Source organism: Oncorhynchus tshawytscha, linkage group LG13 (genome assembly GCF_018296145.1).
Source record: "Oncorhynchus tshawytscha isolate Ot180627B linkage group LG13, Otsh_v2.0, whole genome shotgun sequence".
Classification (NCBI taxonomy): Eukaryota; Metazoa; Chordata; class Actinopteri; order Salmoniformes; family Salmonidae; genus Oncorhynchus; species Oncorhynchus tshawytscha.
Window position 1 is genome coordinate 57707169 of NC_056441.1, and position 19542 is coordinate 57726710.

General features: G+C 43.6%; 1 protein-coding gene across 4 annotated transcripts; it reads left to right on the forward strand.

Moving 5' to 3' along the window:
- The first annotated feature begins 489 nt into the window (after window positions 1-489).
- On the forward strand, window positions 490-17601 carry LOC112265316 (protein yippee-like 2). 4 transcript variants are annotated; one of them, XM_024442487.2, is made up of 5 exons: window positions 490-691; window positions 4382-4617; window positions 6092-6135; window positions 6377-6485; window positions 15761-17601. In XM_024442487.2, the coding sequence occupies exons 2-5, from the start codon at window positions 4501-4503 to the stop codon at window positions 15848-15850; spliced, it is 360 nt and encodes a 119-aa protein (XP_024298255.1). In that variant the 5' UTR covers window positions 490-691; window positions 4382-4500; the 3' UTR covers window positions 15851-17601. The 4 variants fall into 4 exon arrangements, with proteins under 4 accessions (XP_024298255.1, XP_024298256.1, XP_024298257.1 ...); XM_024442488.2 differs by lacking the exon at window positions 490-691 and adding an exon at window positions 1955-2107; XM_024442489.2 differs by lacking the exon at window positions 490-691 and adding an exon at window positions 2143-2214.
- Window positions 17602-19542: the final 1941 nt, after the last annotated feature.

Sequence of the window (19542 nt, forward strand, 5' to 3'; positions counted from 1 at the left end):
GTTTGCCAGAGCACTTCACAGCTGATTCAAATAACCAACGCATCATCAAGATTTTATTATTTGAATCAGCTGTGTAGTGTTAGGACAAAAAACAAAACGTGCCCCGAGGGGGATCCCAGGACGGTGTTTGGGAAACCCTGAAGTAGGATATAAGGAGAGCCCACCGAACATTAGAACAAGTTATCTGGAGGGTTCATCTTGGATCAAAAGTTAAGATGTTGAAGTCCATAGTCCATTGCTGTGCCTATTCTGCCTATTTACATCATTTAAACACAACTTTTTAGTTATATCCATTTCCGCAGCAAATTCAATACAGGTCCATATCTGTCTCTGTCCTAAAACTGAATAGAACTGCAGGTAGCCAGCCTAACATTACGAGCAAAAGTATTGGTTGCTCCTGACTATTCATAACCAATAAGCGCAGTGTTGCTATGCCTTATCGCTGTATTGGTTGGCGGACACGGCTGTCAATTTGTCTCCGGCCGAAGTACAATGTGGTTCTGTGTAATTACGTCAAACTCGGCCTGGGAACTGCGCGCTTAAAAACATTGCGTCTGCACGATTGCCAGGGCTGGAGAGGAAATTTACCTAGAAAGAAATGCAAAGACGGATTTAGGTTTGGCTTTGCTACGAGGAAAACGAGGAGGCGCGAATTTTTTAAGTGATCAACATATTTTTCATATATTCAAAGGTAAATCCTTGCATATATATATATATAAATGGTTGAATATGCTGTTTTAATTGAATTGCCCATTGTAGTTCAGAATGTTGCAAGCTGGATGTTTATGTTGCGGGCATGGATGGGATGGCGAGATCTGCAGTGGAGCTGGTTGTTATTATTATTACACGTTACGCGTGGCCTGATCCTGCGCCACCAGCAGCCGCAGGCAGAAATACGACATGAGAACATCGAGTGCGTGATCATAATACTGCCTGCTGACAATATCATCATATGTATTGGTGTAGCGCAAGGTATATTTGCAGTTTTATAGCTAATCTCATGCTATTTTACACATTTTGGCACGAGGCTGGGAAAATGGTGCTGTTTTCGAGCTAATTTCCAGCTAGTCTATACATTTTTCCATGAGGCTGAGAGACAATGTTGAACTTTTTAAACTAATTTCTTGTCATTCAAAAAAAAAAATCATGCTATCTGGGGGACCCGACCTCCGGTGGAATAGCAACCCTGGGTCTGCGGCGGTGTGTGCTATGCCGGTGAACATGTCTACGTCATGTTTATTATTGCTTCTGTGTTGGGTGTTGAATCGCCTGTAGCCTAATCTTCAAGTTGACCGTTGTCAAATTATTTATTTGCATGTATCCTATAGACAACTGGCGCTAATAGACTCGTGTTGCCTTAACATAGATAGCACTTCAACTCCTCTATAGGACTGTTCAAAGTGTGACGCTAAAAGCCAATGCTGAGTAAATACTTTTTCTGCATCATAATGTAAAGACAGATGTTGTCTCAAATAATCACATGTTACTCTACACACAAGACATAATTTTGGATCATGTAACACACTCATGAACAAGGTGTGTATGTGCCTACACGGGTGTGTGTATGTTGAATCAACTTCCTTGCATTGCCAAACCGAGGCATCCCCACCAACTGTGGTGGCTAAAGGTCTGCCCTATATACTGTGATCCAGGCAGCCACTGTCTCTGACCAGATTCATATGTGAAAATACACAAGCCCCCCCAATCAGACACACACACACACACGCACACGCACACACACACACGTGACACCTGGACACATGATCAGATAAGGGGATTTGAGATTCGGTCTGTTGCTGTCAGTGATGTAACGCATCACTATGCTGTCTGTTGCCACTGAATGAGAGAGAGAGCAGAAACTACATAAAGCCTCCTATTGGAGCTGTGGGGCTGTGTGCTATGAAGGACAACTAGGGCCGCAAACACAAGGACGCATGCTCCCCAGTCCGTCCATCCGTCTCGCTCTCTTTCGCTCTGTCTCTCTCTCTGTCCCCTGGCTGCTATCACGATCATCGTCCCTCTCTGTACGACAGAGCGACCACAGCAGCTCCTCTCCGGTTACGTAAGCAAGGTTGTTGTTTTTATACCAGCGAGGACCTTTTGGCTGGTAAGTGATGTGGCATGTAGTGTGGCACCCAGACTATACCAATACCAGACAGCTCAGAACATCAGCCTTCAGGGGCGAGGCTAAGGGGCAGACAGAAACAGGAGAAGGTGATTATGATGATGATGTCAGAAAAACACGGCAGCAGTTTTTGCAAGCTCAGACAGCATTGGCGGATCCCATCCCTGTTATCTTTGGAGAATTATTTGACCGGGTCCGGGTTAGTCTTTTGGACTTATTCATAGCTGTTTTAGATTTTCTTCTGTGACATGAAACAAAGAGGCTTTGGTGCAAAGCAGGGTAGTGCCTCCGCTTGCTGTGTTGTTGTTCTAGTGGATGCATTTAGTCTACAAACAAATTCTGGGTCTTGAACGAGATCCTTTTCTAGATGAGCGCATCAAAAGATGATCTGGTTTATGAAAATGAGTGGAGGATTCTTCAAAGGGTCAGTCAGCCTCTCACCTAAGAAACAACCGGTGCAACAGATGAGTTGAACTATAAAATGTTAGATACAAGTGACTATATTCACCTGCTATTTCTATATCTGTTACTCTCTTTCTGTGCATATGTCACATGGAGATGTAATTAAGCAATAAGGCCAGAGGAGGTGTGGTATATGGCCAATAGACCACGGCTTAGGGCTGTATCCAGGCACTCCGCGTTGCAACGTGTATAAGAACAGCCCTTAGCTGTGGTATATTGGCCATATATCACAAACCCCTGAGGTGCCTTATTGCTATAATAAACTGGTTACCAATGTAATTAGAGTAGTAAAAATAAATGTTTTGTCATACCCGTGGTATATGGTCTGATACACCACAGCTGTCAGCCAATCAGCATTCAGGGCTTGAATCACCCCGTTTATAATATCTCTTAACTGAGAGACTTGGACAAATTATTTTCCATATCTGAATCAAGGGTGGGAAATCATTACTGATAGAGGTGATTTGGAAGGCTAAATTGATTTGTGCAGACAAGGCGGTCTCTCCGTTTGTAATGCACACGAAACTCCGCTCTCATTTCATCTCTCAAGTAACTTGACATGCATTGGAAAAGCTTGGGAATGGATCCTTTGGAAGGAAAGTGAGTCAGAAGGCATCTCTTTCACAATACTTGATTTCCCCAAATCAACATATATCAACTCTGCTGTGTAAGTGTGTGTTTCTATGTGGGTGAGGCGTGCTTGTGTGATATCCCCATGAGACAGGTAATCTAACCACCCGTTACAGAGTGTGGTTGACTCGTTATCCATTAGCCACAGAACATATTGGATTCATAGAGTACATCACTGCTTTGACAGTTAACTGTAACTAAATACATCAGATCTGTATTTAGCTCCATATTTCAAGATTATGTCAGCACAGGCCTTGAACCTGCCAGATAACAGATATACATGTCTCTAACCAAGGCTGTTTGACTAGATGAACCTCATTGCCCCCTCATCGCAACCTCATTTACTGCAAGGTTGAGGTCAAGTTCCCATTCCAATATTCCTTAATGCGTTTCAAGGAGGTAAATGTGGAATTGGAATGAAGTTTACTTCCTCAATTGACTGAATTGAAAGGGAATTGACCACAACCCTGGTTTAGAGTAACAACCTGTTCCTAATTGGAGTCTATGGAGATTGTGGCGATTACTTTGATATGTGCTAAACTCTGCTTTAGGATTATCCTCACATGTTTGTCCTAGAATGACAGGGAGAAATGAAAGACTTTGGGGTTAAAGTGTGTGTGGGCAAGACCTTTTTGAGTGGTCTCTTTATGCCCCGGTCCCGCTCAGAGACAGAAGCCAACAGAAAACAAGTGGACGTCTTAAAGGCTTATAGCACACAGCCTTTCCCTTACAAGCCTCTTTCTGTTAACTGTCTAAAGTTCAATTATTTTTAGGCTACTGTGTCTCAGTATAATGATCATGAGATCACAGTCTATGCTTAACTCAGTATAGAATGCCTGACATTTTTCATTTATCATAGGCTACATACTGTACACATTCATGCTCCACTGCAAAGTAATTTGCCGACTGAACATTAATTCATATGCAGAGAACAAATGGAGGCTAACAGATTTTTGGATCTTACAGTGTGTAAAGATAGACAATGATATGCAGCAAGGCACTCAAGTTAAAATCTCTTTATATCCACACATGGATTATCCTGGACCCAGATCTGTTTGTGCTGTGTTGCCAACAACCTACACAGCGATTAGGTAAAAAAAAAAAAAAAGGTTTTGACTATAGACCACCTTCATCAGTGTTTTATCTCCTGTGCTCCTGTGCCAGGTGTGTGCCTCCCGCCCCGCCCCCCACCACGGCCCTTACCTGTGTGTTGCGGTGCTTCCCCTGCGAGCCTAGCTGGGCCGGCAGCCCTTTCCTGCACCGCCCCCACCCCGCCCCACCCGATGGTCAGGATGACGCGCTCCAAGACCTTCCAGGCCTACCTGCCCAGCTGCCACCGAACCTACAGCTGCATCCACTGCAGAGCGCACCTGGCCAACCACGACGAGCTCATCTCCAAGGTGAACACTGACTGTTTAACATACCGACCACAACCGTCCATCCCCTAATAATGCTGCTTGCTCTAATAGTGTTTCCCTCAATCTATTCCACATTTCCTTTAAAGAGCCACTGAACACCCCTAAAGGCACATGTTTATCTGTTGCTCATTAGAAAAACTAGGTTTTATTCTTGGAGGTGTGTTTCCTGACCGGTGTGTTTCCACATTTTGGTTAATGATGTTTGTCCCTCATCAGATACTAGACGCAGAAGCGTATTTCACTTCCTCAAAATCCCCAGAATGAATCTAAGATAACTCAAGAAATATGTCATTAAGTTTGACGTTTTTACAGAGGATGTTTTAGTTGCGCAATTTTACATCTAACTAAGGTGTTTGGTGCAGTATTTCTCAAGTTTAAAAAATGCGCAACCTGCTGTCTTGTGTAAGCAGTCGGAGCTGCTGGGCAGGTCTGTCTCACTGTCTACGCTGCTATTGGATACAGAGCAATCACCGCAGCTGTTCACCCCATGTTAGTGGGCAAAAGGACATGGTTATTTACCCATTGTGACTCACGGATGTTCTTAACTCCTTTTACACGAGACTTCCTTCATAACCAAAATCATCCTATTTCCACTTTGTAGTCAATTTGGACACTAGAATAACGGTTTCTGACTCCTATCAATGCCACATTGGCCGTTTTCAAGGAGGTTTGTTGCTTTTTAAAGGCTGTCACACTTTGAAGCCCAGCACCTGGGTGGTGCTCATTAGGGCATACAACTGAAAACGTTTTCAAATGTTTTAAAACAGAACATTTGTGTTTCTTGTTTGACAAGTCCAGATAGACACTCTCTGTTTTCTTCTGTTTTGTGCCTAATGAACTTGACCCTGATTCTACTAAGCAAGGGTTTGGTGATCAGCTGAATCAGGTATGTAAGGGAAACTGCCCTAATGGGCAAGTCATTCCCAAGAGAGCGCATGGGAGAACACGCTACTGTTGGGCTCCAGGGCTTACTTGAAAGATGTCCATCTCAACATGACTTTCCTGGTTAAATAAAGGATGACCTGTATAAATACTGTCGTTTTTATAGATTCATTTGAACTTTCAATGCATTGCACTGTAATAACTAGAAAGGTATTGAGTGCTTGCTGCAGCTGTCTTAAAGCGCTGCTGGCAGACTCCTTCACACTTGGACCTAGTATTACAGCTGACGCTGCACTTTCAGACTGAAAACGAGCGTACCGAGCCTCTGTCGCTCATTTCACCGCCATCTTACTTCTACAGCTTGTGTGTTTGAGTATGACTTTTTCCATGTGCTACACTATGTAAAGTCAACCCTCACCTGTACAAAATCACATGTGTCTGTCAGTCAGTCTTAATTTAAAGGCTAAATCTGGGATATTTCCTGCTGTTCAATGATCATGTCAATGAAGTAGCTTTAATGCTGACTGCTGAGGATACTCCTCCTTTTTAACCTACTCATCTTCTTCTCCTGCAGTCTTTCCAGGGGAGCCAAGGCAGAGCTTATTTGTTCAACTCAGTGTGAGTATCAGTGTGTCTGCATGTAGTTACAGTACAGCCATGATCCAGTCCTCAGCCCGCGAGCACAATCACAATGAAGATGCTCATTCCTACTGTATGAGCATGGTCCCTATCTAGCTCAGTATGAAGTGCCTTTTGGGTAATATCTAGTGTGTGAGTGGGTGTGTTATGACTCAGTATAGACAGGCGACCTTTACGAATCGAACAGCTTATGAGCTTGCTTTCTCTCTCTCGCTCTCAGGGTGAACGTGGGGTGCGGGCCGGCGGAAGAGAGGGTGTTGCTCACGGGGCTGCATGCTGTGGCAGATATCTACTGTGAGAACTGCAAGACAACTCTGGGTTGGAAATATGTGAGTGTAAGAGTGTTTACGTGTCAGAGGAGGTTAGAGCTGTATCTAGAGTTAGAGAGGATAGGCACATTATTACCTTCATTAATAATACCTTTATTAGCATATAAGATCGTTGTAGGATTGAAACGCTGTGAACTAATAAAGGTTTTGGAACAATTGAGTCCATGTTATCGTATTGACATGGATGAGTTCTGGTCTTAATTTTTTTACTATTTTTCCTACCTTTAAGTGTAACATTACAGTACATAGGCTGACTCAGTAAAGGGATTCCTTGCAGTTTCAATCTTGATCTGAGGGGCATATTTCTCATGATGTAGGGCTATATATTTTCCAAGTACTCAATCAAATTGACCTCCTTCTCCTAGTTCAGAGATGGTGGTCATTCATGATGGACCAGAGCTGGGCTATCCACACTGAGAACTGTAGTGATTAAAGACCAGTTTGACCAGCAACAAGAACAACGGCTTATCCAATCACAAATTAGACAAAGGGTTAGAATTCATTCAAAAATCTGTTTTTATGTATCGAGACTAAGTAGGCCCTATATCATGTTGCCTATATACTGTATAATTAAGCAATAAGGCCCGAGGTGGTGTGGTATATGGCCAATATACCATGGCTGAAGACTATTCTTGGGGACAATGCAAAGCGGAGTGCCTTTGACACAGCCCATAGCCGTGTAATATTGTCCATGTATCACAAACCCCCGAGGTGCCTTATTGCTATTAAAAACGGGTTACCAATGTAATTAGAGCAGGAAAAACAAATGTTTTGTCATACCCGTGGTATACGGTCTGATATATTACGGCTGTCAGCCAATCAGCATTCAGGGTTCAAACCACCCAGTTTATAATGTAGCCTATATACAGTGCTTTCGGAAAGTTTTCAGACACCTTTACTTTTCCCACATTTTGTTACATTACAGCCTTATTCTAAAATTGATGACATCAATGTTTTTCCTCAATCTACACACAAAACCCATTAAATCACAAAGCGAACACATTTTTAGAAATGTTTGAAAATATTTTACAAATAAAAAAAAATACCTTATTTACATAAGTATTCAGACCCTTTGCTATTTTTTATTTTATTTGACCTTTATTTAACCAGGCAAGTAAGTTAAGAACAAATTCTTATTTTCAATGACGGCCAAGGAACAGTGGGTTAACTGCCTGTTCAGGGGCAGAATGACAAATTTGTACCTCGTCAGCGCGGGGATTTCAAAGCTCTAACCACTAGGCTACCCTGCTTCTATGAGACTTGAAATTGAGCTCAGGTGCATCCTGTTTCCATTGATCATGCTTGCGATGTTTCTACAGCTTGATTGAAGTCCACCTGTGGTAAATTCAATAGATTGGACATGATTTGGAAAGGCACACACCTGTCTATACAAGGTCCCACAGTTGACAGTGCATGTCAGAGCAATAACCAAGCCATGAGGTCGAAGGAATTGTTCATAGAACTCAGAGACAGGATTGTGTCAAGGCACAGATCTGGGGAAGGGTGAAGGTCCCCAATAACACAATGGCCTCCATCATTCTTAAATGTAAGAAGTTTGGAACCACCAAGACTCTTCCTAGAGCTGTCCCCCCGGCCAAACTGAGCAATCCGGGGAGAAGGGCCTTGGTCAGGGAAGTGACCAAGAACCCGAGGGTCACTCTGATTGAGCTCTGGAGTTATTCTGTGGAGATGGGAGAACCTAACAGAAGGACAACCATCTCTGCAGCACCACCAATCAGGACTTTATGGTAGTGGCCAGACAGAAGCCACTCATCAGTAAAAGACACATGACAGCCTGCTTGGAGTTGGCCAAAAGGCCCCTAAAGGACTCTGACCATGAGAAACAATATTCTCTGGTCTGATGAATCCAAGATTGAACTCTTTGGCCTGAATACCAAGCTTCACGTCTGGAGGAAACCTGGAACCATTCCGACTGTGAAGCCTGGTGGTGGCAGCATCATGCTGTGAGGATGTCTTTCAGCGGCAGGGACTGGGAGACTAGTCAGGGTTGAGGGAAAGATGAAGGGAGGAAAGTACAGAGAGTTCCTTAATGAAAACATGCTCAGGATCTCAAACTGGTTTGAAGGTTCACCTTCCAACAGGACAACGACCCTAAGCACACAAGCTCTGTCAGTTTGGATGGGGAGCGTTGCTGCACAGCTATTTTCAGGTCTCTCCAGAAATGCTCGATCAGGTTCAAGTCCGGGCTCTGGCTGGGCCACTCAAGGACATTCAGACTTATCCCGAAGCCACTCCTTGGTTGTGTGCTTAGGGTCATTGTCTTGTTGGAAGGTAAACCTTCGCCCCAGTCGGAGGGTTGTGAATGCTCTGGCGCGGGTTTTCATCAAGGATCTCTCTGTACTTCGCTCCGCTCATCTTTGCCTCGATCCTGACTAGTCTCCCAGTTTCTGCCGCTGAAAAACATCCCCACAGCATGATGCTGCCACCACAATACTACACTGTAGGGATGGTGCCAGGTTTCCTCCAGACTTGATGCTTGGCATTCAGGCCAAAGAGTTCAATCTTGGATTCATCAGACTAGAGAATATTGTTTCTCATGGTCAGAGTCCTTTAGGGGCCTTTTGGCAAACTCCAAGCGGGCTGTCATGTGCCTTTTACTGAGTAGTGGCTTCCGTCTGGCCAGTCTACCATTAAAGTCCTTATTTGTGGAGTATCGTACAGATGGTTGTCTTTCTGGAAGGTTCTCCCATTTCCACAGAGGAACTCTAGAGCTTTGTCAGTGACCATCGGGTTCTTGGTCACCTCCCTGACCAAGGCCCTTCTCTCTCGATTGCTCAGTTTGGCCAGGTGGCCAGCTCTAGGAAGAGTCTTGGTGGTTACAAACTTCAATGCTGCAGACATTTCTTGGTACCCTTCCTTAGATCTGTGCCTCGACACAATCGTGTCTCGGGTCTCTACGGACAATTCTTTCGACATCATGGTTTGGTTTTTGCTCTGACATGCACTGTCAACTGTGGGACCTTTTTTTATATAGGCAGGTGTGTGCCTTTCCAAATCATGCCAAATCATTTGAATTTACCACAGGTGGACTCCAAGTTGTAGAAACATCTCAAGGATGATCAATGGAAACAGGATGGATCTGAGCTCAATTTCGTGTCTCATATAGCAAAGGGGTCTGAATATTTAAGGAAAAATGTATATTTTTTATTTTAATAAATTTGCAATAAAAATCTAAACCTGTTTTCACTTTGTCGTTATGGGGTATTGTGTGTAGATTGCTGAGGATTTTTTTGTACTTCATCCATTGTAGAATAAGGCTGGAACGTAACAATGTGGAAAAGGTAAAGGGGTCTGAATACTTTCCGAAGGCACTGTGTGTGTTTTATATATACACATTACCAGTCAAACATTTGGACACACACCTACTCATTCGTTTTGTACCTTTTTCTGCATTGTAGAATAATAGTGAAGACATCAAAACTATGAAATACACATATGGAATACTGTAGTCAAGTGTTATTTTTGAGATTCTTCAAAGTAGCCACCCTTTGCCTTGATGACAGCTTTGCACACTCTTGGCATTCTCTCAACAAGCTTCATGAGGAATGCTTTTCCAACAGCCTTGAAGGAGTTCCCTCCATATGCTGAGCACGTGTTGGCTGCTTTTCCTTCACTCTGCGGTCCAACTCATCCCAAACCTTCCCAATTGGGTTGAGGTCGTGTGATTGTGGAGGCCAGATCATCTTATGCAGCACTCCATCACTCTCCTTCTTGGTCAAATAGCCCTTACACAGCCTGGAGGTGTGTTGGGTCATTGTCCTGTGGAAAAACAAATGATAATCCCACTAAGCGCAAACCAGATGGGATGGCGTATCAATGCAGAATGCTGTGGTAGTCATGAGGGTTAAGTGTGCCTTGAATTCTAAATTAATCAGACAGTGTCACCAGCAAAGCACACCCTCACCATTCCACGACCCCCATGCTTCATGGTGGGAACCACACATGCAGAGATCATCCGTTCACCTACTCTGCGTCTCACAAAGACATGGAGGTTGGAACCAAAATTTGGACTCATCAGTCCAAAGGACAGATTTCCACAGGTCTAATGTCCATTGCTCGTGTTTCTTGGCCCAAGCAAGTCTCTTCTTCTTATTGGTGTCCATTAGTAGTGGTTTCTTTGCAATAATTAGACCATGAAGGCCTGATTTACGCAGTCTCGTCTGAACTGTTGATGTGTCTGTTACTTGAACTCTGTGAAGCATTTATTTGGGCTGCAATCTGAGGTGCAGCTAATTCTAATGAACTTATCCTCTGCCGCAGAGGTAACTCTGGGTCTTCCTTTCCTGTGGCGGTCCTCATGAGAGCCAGTTTCAACATAGCCCTTGATGATATTAGCAACTGCACTTGAAGATTTCAAAGCTTTTGAATTTTTCCGGATTGACTGACCTTCATGTCTTAGTAATGAGGGAGGGACTGTTGTTTCTCTTTGCTTATTTGAGCTGTTCTTGCCATAATATGGACTTGGTCTTTTACCAAATATGGCTATCCTCTGTATACCACCCCTACCTTGTTACAACACAACTGATTGGCTCAAACGCATTAAGAAGGATAGAAATTCCACAAATGAACTTTTAACATGGCACACCTGTTAATTGAAATGCATTCCAGGTGACTACCTCCATGAAGCTGGTTGATAGAAGGCCATGAATGTGCAAAGCTGTCAAAGGAAAAGGGGGCTCCCTTGAATAATCTAAAATATGTCCATATGTCCATATGTGTTATTTCATAGTTGTAATGTCTTCTCTATTATTCTACAATGTAGAAAATAGTCAAACTAAAGAAAAACCCTTGAATGAGTAGGTGTCTAAACGTTTGACTTTTGTGTGTGTGTGTGTGTGTAATAAATATATAAACTAATCAAAAAAAATAAACGTCCCTTTTTCATGACCCTGTCTTTCAAAGATAATTTGTAAAGATCCAAATAACTTCATAGATCTTCATTGTAAAGGGTTTAAACACCGTTTCCCATGCTTGTTCAATGAACCATAAACAATTAATGAACATGCACCCGTGGAACGGTCGTTAAGACACTAACAGCTTACAGACGGTAGGCAATTAAGGTCACAGTTATGAAAACTTAGGGCACTTAAAGTGGCCTATCTACTGACTCTGAAAAACACCAAAAGAAAGATGCCCACGGTCCCTGCTCATCTGTGTGAACGTGCCTTACGCATGCTGCAAGGAGGCAATAAATTGCAATGTCCATACTGTGAGACTCCTAAGGCAGCGCTAGACAGACCACGTGTAACAACACCTGCACAGGATCGGTACATCCAAACATCACACCTGCGGGACAGGTACAGGATGGCAACAACTGCCTGAGTTACACCAGGAACGCACAATCCCTCCATCAGTGCTCAGACTGTCCGCAATAGGCGGAGAGAGGCTGGACTGCGGGCTTGTAGGCTTGTTGTAAGGCAGGTCCTCACCAGACATCACCGGCAACAACGTCGCTTATGGGCACAAACCCACCGTCGCTGGACCAGACAGGACTGGCAAAAAGTGCTCTTCACTGACGAGTCGCGGTTTTGTCTCACCAGGGGTGATGGTCAGATTTGCGTTTATCGTCGTCCATTACCTTGACTTAGTTGTCTTTAAGCCATTTTGCCACAACTTTGGAAGTATGCTTGGGGTTATTGCCCATTTTGAAGACCCATTTGCGACCAAGCTTTAACTTCCTGACTGATGTCTTGAGATGTTGCTTCAATATATCTACATAATTTTCCTACTTCATGAAGCTATCTATTTTGTGAAGTGCACCAGTCCATTCTGCAGCAAAGCACCCTCACAACATGATGCTGCCACCCCCGTGCTTCACGGTTGCGATGGCGTTCTTCAGCTTGCAAGCATCTCTCTTTTTCCTCCAAACATAACGATGGTCATTATGGCCAAACAGTTATATTTTTGTTTCATCAGACCAGAGGACATTTCTCCAAAAAGAAATTTCTTTGTTCCCATGTGCCATTTGCAAACCGTAGTCTGGCTTTTCATGGCGGTTTTGGAGCAGTGGCTTCTTCCTTGCAGAGCGGCCTTTCAGGTTATGTCGTTATAGGACTCATTTTACTCTGGATATAGATACTTTTGTACCTGTTTCCTCCAGCATCTTCACAAGGTCCTTTGCTGTTGTTCTGGGATTGATTTGCACTTTTCGCACCAAAGTACGTTAATCTCTAAGAGACTAAAGAGATTTCTGTGTGGTCCCATGGTGTTTATACTTGCGTGCTATTGTTTGTACAGATGAATGTGGTCCCTTCAAGCGTTTGGAAATTGCTCCCAAGGATGAACCAGACATGTGGAGGTCTACAATTTTTTTCTGAGTTCTTGGCTGATTTCTTTTGATTTTCCCACAATGTCAAGAAAAGAGGCACTGAGTTTGAAGGTAGGCCTTGAAGTACATCCACAGGTATACCTCCAATTGACTCAGGCTAATTGACATCATTTATCAGAAGCTTCTAAATCCGTGACATCATTTACTGGAATTTTCCAAGCTGTTTAAAGGCACAGTTAACATAGTGTATGTAAACTTCTGACCCACTGGAATTGTGATACAGTGAATTAGAAGTGAAATAATTTGTCTGTAAACAATTGTTGGAAAAATGACTTATGTCATGCAAAAAGTAGATGTCCTGACCAACTTGCTAAAACTGTAGTTTGTTATCAAGAAATTTGTGGAGTAGTTGAAAAATGAGTTTTAATGACTCCAATCTAAGTGTATGTTAACTTCAACTGTGTATATATATATATATATATATATATACTGCTCAAAAAATAAAGGGAACACTAAAATAAAACATCCTAGATCAGAATGAATGAAATATTCTTATTAAATACTTTTTACTTTACATAGTTGAATGTGCTGACAACAAAATCACACAAAAATTATCAATGGAAATCAAATTTATCAACCCATGGAGGTCTGGATTTGGAGTCACACTCAAAATGAAAGTGGAAAACCACACTACAGGCTGATTCAACTTTGATGTAATGTCCTTAAAACAAGTCAAAATGAGGATCAGTAGTGTGTGTGGCCTCCACGTGCCTGTATGACCTCCCTACAACGCCTGGGCATGCTCCTGATGAGGTGGCGGATGGTCTCCTGAGGGATCTCCTCCCAGACCTGGCCTAAAGCATCCGCCAACTCCTAGACAGTCTGTGGTGCAACGTGGCGTTGGTGGATGGAGCGAGACATGATGTCCCAGATGTGCTCAATTGGATTCAGGTCTGGGGAACGGGCGGGCCAGTCCATAGCATCAATGCCTTCCTCTTGCAGGAACTGCTGACACACTCCAGCCACATGAGGTCTAGAATTGTCTTGCATTAGGAGGAACCCATGGCCAACCGCACCAGCATATGGTCTCACAAGGGGTCTGAGGATCTCATCGCGGTACCTAATGGCAGTCAGGCTACCTCTGGCGAGCAAATGGAGGGCTATGCGGCCCCCCAACGAAATGCCACCCCACACCATGACTGACCCACCGCCAACTGGTCATGCTGGAGGATGTTGCAGGCAGCAGAATGTTCTCCACGGCGTCTCCAGACTGTCACATGTGCTCAGTGTGAACCTGCTTTCATCTGTTAAGAGCACAGGGCGCCAGTGGCGAATTTGCCAATCTTGGTGTTCTCTGGCAAATGCCAAACGTCCTGCACGGTGTTGGGCTGTAAAGCACAACCCCCACCTGTGGATGTCGGGCCCTCATACCACCCTCATGGAGTCTGTTTCTGACCTTTTGATCAGACACATGCACATTTGTGGCCTGCTGGAGGTCATTTTGCAGGGCTCTGGCAGTGCTCCTCCTGCTCCTCCTTGCACAAAGGCGGAGGTAGCGGTCCTGCTGCTGGGTTGTTGCCCTCCTACGGCCTCCTCCACGTCTCCTGATGTACTGGCCTGTCTCCTGGTAGCGCCTCCATGCTCTGGACACTACTCTGACAGACACAGCAAACCTTCTTGCCACAGCTCGCATTGATGTGCCATCCTGGATGAGCTGCACTACCTGAGCCACTTGTGTGGGTTGTAGACTCCGTCTCATGCTACCACTAGAGTGAAAGCACCGCCAGCATTCAAAAGTGGCCAAAACATCAGCCAGGAAGCATAGGAACTGAGAAGTGGTCTGTGGTCACCACCTGCAGAACCACTCCTTTATTGGGGGTGTCTTGCTAATTGCCTATCATTTCCACCTGTTGTCTATTTCATTTGCACAACACCATGTGAAATTTATTGTCAATCAGTGTTGCTTCCTAAGTGGACAGTTTGACTTCACAGAAGTGTGATTGACTTGGAGTTACATTGGTTTTTTTCAGTGTTCCCTTTATTTTTTGAGCAATATATATATATATATATATGTATGTGCATTCAGAAGTTGCATTTTTGTCCATCCCCAGTTTTATAATTGGAATGTGATACAAAACGAGGCAATGATGTGCTTTAGGACCATGCGGATTTCTCTGAGCGATCGGGTGGGCTGTTGAGTGTTTTTCCAACTGGATTAAAAAAAACTTCTGTCCCCCCACTTCTAAAAGCAGTTGCTCCCCTGTGTATATATATTTTAGGAATAGATGTGGACAGCTTTATATTTTCACTGAAATATAATTGCGCCTCCATGTTCAGTGCTTAGTAAAGGTGGTATTTCTAGCAGCAGGTCAATGTGGAACACACAGCCACTCCACATACCAGCTGTCCCGTTTATCAGCATGGCTTTATGCCTGGTAGTCACTGCCACTTCCCCCCTTCAGACCCATATGTGTGTGTGGGGGGGTGGGGTAGGTGGGGGGGGGGTTGTTATTACTCACACACACACATAACTCACACGTCTGTCCAGATATAACGAAACGTGGGGCGAGTCCATTTTTATCCGTGACACGGTTGTTTCTACACCGTCGTCGAATTCCAGAGGCACTTGACTGAGTGGAATTCCAGAACCTGAAACCTGATAATGTCTCTCTGCTTGAATAGGAAAGACTAAACAGGATATTGAGATGTACAGTAAAAACACATTTGATTACATTTTGCAATCATTTGTAATCTGCAGTGGCCTACAGCACTCCTTGCAATGCTCCATTATATAACGTGGTTCAGTAAGGTTGGAGGTGAAATCAGAGGACAGTCTTTTCAGTGGCAATGAGTGTGAAGTTTCTCATCCTGGAAAAGCCTAATCTTCTCTCCCCTTTCCCTCCATCTCTCTCCCCTTTCCCTCCATCTCTCCCTCCTTCTCTCTCCCTCACCCTGTCTCTTCCCCCACCCTGACACTCCCCTACAGGAGCATGCCTTTGAGAGCAGTCAGAAGTACAAGGAGGGGAAGTTCATCATCGAGCTGGCCCACATGATCAAGGACAACGGCTGGGACTGAAAGACGAAGCGCCGTCCGTGACTCGGTTAGGGGTTGAATGGGGGTGGATGGGAGGGAAGGGGGTGAGTGTGTGACTTTGATTTACCATGGACCTCTGTCCTCCCCTCCTGATGACACACCAGCAGCCTCCAGGGTGGAGGTAGTAGGGGAGTGTGTGTGTGTGGCTGTAGTAGCAGCCTGACCTGCCCCTCTGGGTTCTGTGTGTGTCTGGACTGGAGGAGGATGTCATTGGGGATGGATGGACACCACCAGACACACGCACAATGGCAAGCAAACACATACACATGTGCACACACACAAACAAACAAACATGCATGTCCCAGACCAACATCCCAGCCTGATGTGTAGCTCTTCAGATGGAGAGCCAGGCCAAGGCCAGTGTTGTTGTGTTACTATCTATGTTAGGGCTGGCTGGCCTGCAGTGTGAGGAGAGACCAGGCCCTGGCAGGGTCAGTAGCCTTGGGTTAAAGAGCTGATGGGAGCTCTCGTCTGTATGTGAATGAGATGGCCTAAAATGATTATCCCCAAATCCATCTGATCTAATCCACCCAATGCCGTGCCAGTTGGGACAGTGATGAGGCCTCTGGGGGCTGGGTGAGGGGAAGGGTTAAGGGGAAGAGGATGAGGGAGAGGGCAGGTCTGGATTCTAGTCCACCCTGGTTGTGAGGTTGTAGTAGCAGCTGGTTGCACAGCTGTGTGATCCACTCTAGGTTTCAGCGGCAGCAGTTGTTGTTGTGAGAGTCAGGATGATAGGGAGTGTGGAGGATTTAAGTCTAAACTCTGAGAAGAATCTGCTCAGTCAGTGTTTCGTCTTTCTCCATCATCCGTAGACGCCTGAAATCATGTCTTGTGATGTTTGGATCCTTCATGCGTTGTGTCTGATGTAAGTCAGGATACATCTACCATCACCACTATGGATTAAATTGAACATCTTTGACTTTTGAAGCTCTGACTTGAACAGGCTTGGAGATTGGTCCTAGTGGTTTGGCCACTGAAGCAATTAGGATGTGGAGGCCTTTAGGAGATGCTCTTATGGCGTTCTGAAAGGTTGATGTTCTGAAGCTTTCTTTCAGTCTGGGATGACAATAGCAGTTCAAAGATTGTTTCACACACTAATTTACTACCTGGCCCTCACTTAAAACACTGAATAGCAAAGCTGTACAGTGGACCTGTGGATTTTCTGAACAGAAGCCAACTAAGCAACACAACTAATCAAACTAACGTCCCTGGTTTCCACGGCAACTGACTGGCAGTCGAGACTTCCAATCAGAGGCTGTAGACGTCCCTAGCACAACCAAAGAACCCAGCCATCTACCATAAATTGACCAAACACACACACATAATATATATAAAAAATGTTTGCTTGGGTCAAAATGTTGCCAAACGTGGGGTTGAGAATTGTTGTTAAAAGCCAAGGTTATGGATAGCCTTTCTCTTTTTGTGATATAATGCATTATGATTTTTGTAAATGACAGATCTTAATATACTGTGCCTTTGGGAAAATATTCAGACCCCTAGACTTTTCCCACATTTTGTTAGGTTCCAGCCTTATTCTAAAATGGATTATATTGTTTCCCCCCCCCCTCATCAATCTACACACAATATCCCATAATGACAAAGCAAAAAGAGGTTTTTAGACATAGCTAATTTATTGGAAAAAAAATAAAAATGAAATTTTACAAAAGTATTCAGACCCTTTACTCAGTACTTTGTTGAAGCACCTTTTGGCAGGGATTACAGCCTCGAGTCTTCTTGGATGTGACGCTACAAGCTTGGCACACCTGTATTTGGGGAGTTAATCCCATTCTCTGCAGATCTTTCAAGCTATGTCAGGTTTGATGGGGAGCTTTGCTGCACAGCTATTTCCAGGTCTCTCCAGAGATGTTCGATCAGGTTTAAGTCCAGGCTCTAGCTGGGCCACTCAAGGACATTGAGACTTGTCCCGAAACGTTGTCTTGGCTGTGTGCTTAGGGTCGTTGTCCTGTTGGATGGTGAACCTTTGCCCCAGTCTGAGGTCCTGAGCACTCTGGAGCAGGTTTCATCAAGGATCTCTCTGTACTTTGCTCCGTTCAGCTTTGCCTCGACCCTGACTAGTCTCCCAGTCCCTGCCGCTGAAAAACATGCCCACAGCATGATCTGTGCCTTGACACATTCTTGTCTCTGCGCTCTATGGACAATTCCTTCAACCTCATGGCTTGGTTTTTGCTCTGACATGCACTGTCAATTGTGGGACCTTTATATATAGACAGGTGTGTGCCTTTCCAAATCATGTCCAATGAATTGAATTTACCACAGGTGGACTCCAATCAAGTTGTAGAAACATCTCAAGGATTATCAATGGAAACCGGATGCACATGAGCTCAATTTCGAGTCTCAAGGCAAAGGGTCTGAATACTTACATAAGGTATTTCTGTTTTGTATTTTTTTAAATAAATTAGCAAAACTCTAACCTTTTTTTGCTTTGTCATTATGGGGTATTGTGTGTAGATTGCTGTGGATTTGTACACATTTAATCAATTTTAGAATAAGGCTGTAATGTAACAAAATGTGGAAAAAGTCAAGGGGTCTGAATACTTTCCGAAGGCACTGTATACATAAATTATAATATGTAAATTTGTCTGTGTTACTAAATGTAAATAGTAATATGTATTGTCTCTTATCTATGATCGTCATATGATTTGGATACTTGCCATGCTTTCTCTGGTATAGCCCTCGTCGGTTGAACAATATTTACTACTTTTTTACTCTTTGAAAATGTTTCAATTTTAGTGTCTTTTGTAAAAGGAGGAGATAGGAGTGACAATATCATCGGAACTTGATCAATTAAAGCATCACCTTGATACCTGTATTGGATGTGTTCTGCGTGCTGTTGGTCTTGAATATACCACCATATGGTATCAAGTATCAGGGTCCATGTTCCTTCTGTATAGAACAGAATATGATAGTGACAGAATATGATAGTGACAACAGAATATGATAGTGACAGAATATGATAGTGACAGAATATGATAGCCTAAGTATAGACCAGAGATATATATATATATATACACACACACACACATAGCCATATACAATAGCCTACATCTCATGTATATATATTGTATATGGCTGTATATATAGCTCTGGTCTGTCCTTAGCCTATGTCACTATCATATTCTATGCTGATACACTGAACATATACAGTACCAGGTAAACGTTTGGACACCCCTACTCATTTTAGGGTCTTTATTTTGACTATTTTCTACATTGTAGAATAATAGTGAAGACAAACTATGGAAACACATGGAATCATGTAGTAACTAAAAAAGTGTTAAACTAATCTAAATATATTTTATATTTGAGATTCTTCAAAGTAGACACCCTTTGCCTTTGACAGCTTTGCGCACTCTTGGCATTGTGTGTTATTTCATAGTTTTGATGTCGTCTTCACTATTATTCTACAATGTAGAAAATAGTAAAAATAGAGAAAAACCCTTGAATGAGTAGCTGTGTCCAATCTTTTGACCGGTACTATATATATTATTTTATCCATTTTATCCATATATATTATTTTAAACACTCCAAACAGCCTACCCAGGAGGTAGGCCGCATGGTCCTAAAGCACACTGTTGCCTCATTTTGTATCACATTCCAATGATAAAACTCCAGGGGACAAAAATGCAATTAAAGAATTTATGGGGGGAGACATGTCC

Coding starts and splice junctions, on each gene's coding strand:
- LOC112265316 (XM_024442487.2), top strand. CDS start 4,501: ATGGTCAGGATGACGCGCTCCAAGACCTTCCAGGCCTACCTGCCCAGC. Junction 4,618..6,091: donor ACGACGAGCTCATCTCCAAG/GTGAACACTGAC, acceptor CTTCTCCTGCAG/TCTTTCCAGGGGAGCCAAGG. Junction 6,136..6,376: donor GCTTATTTGTTCAACTCAGT/GTGAGTATCAGT, acceptor TCTCGCTCTCAG/GGTGAACGTGGGGTGCGGGC.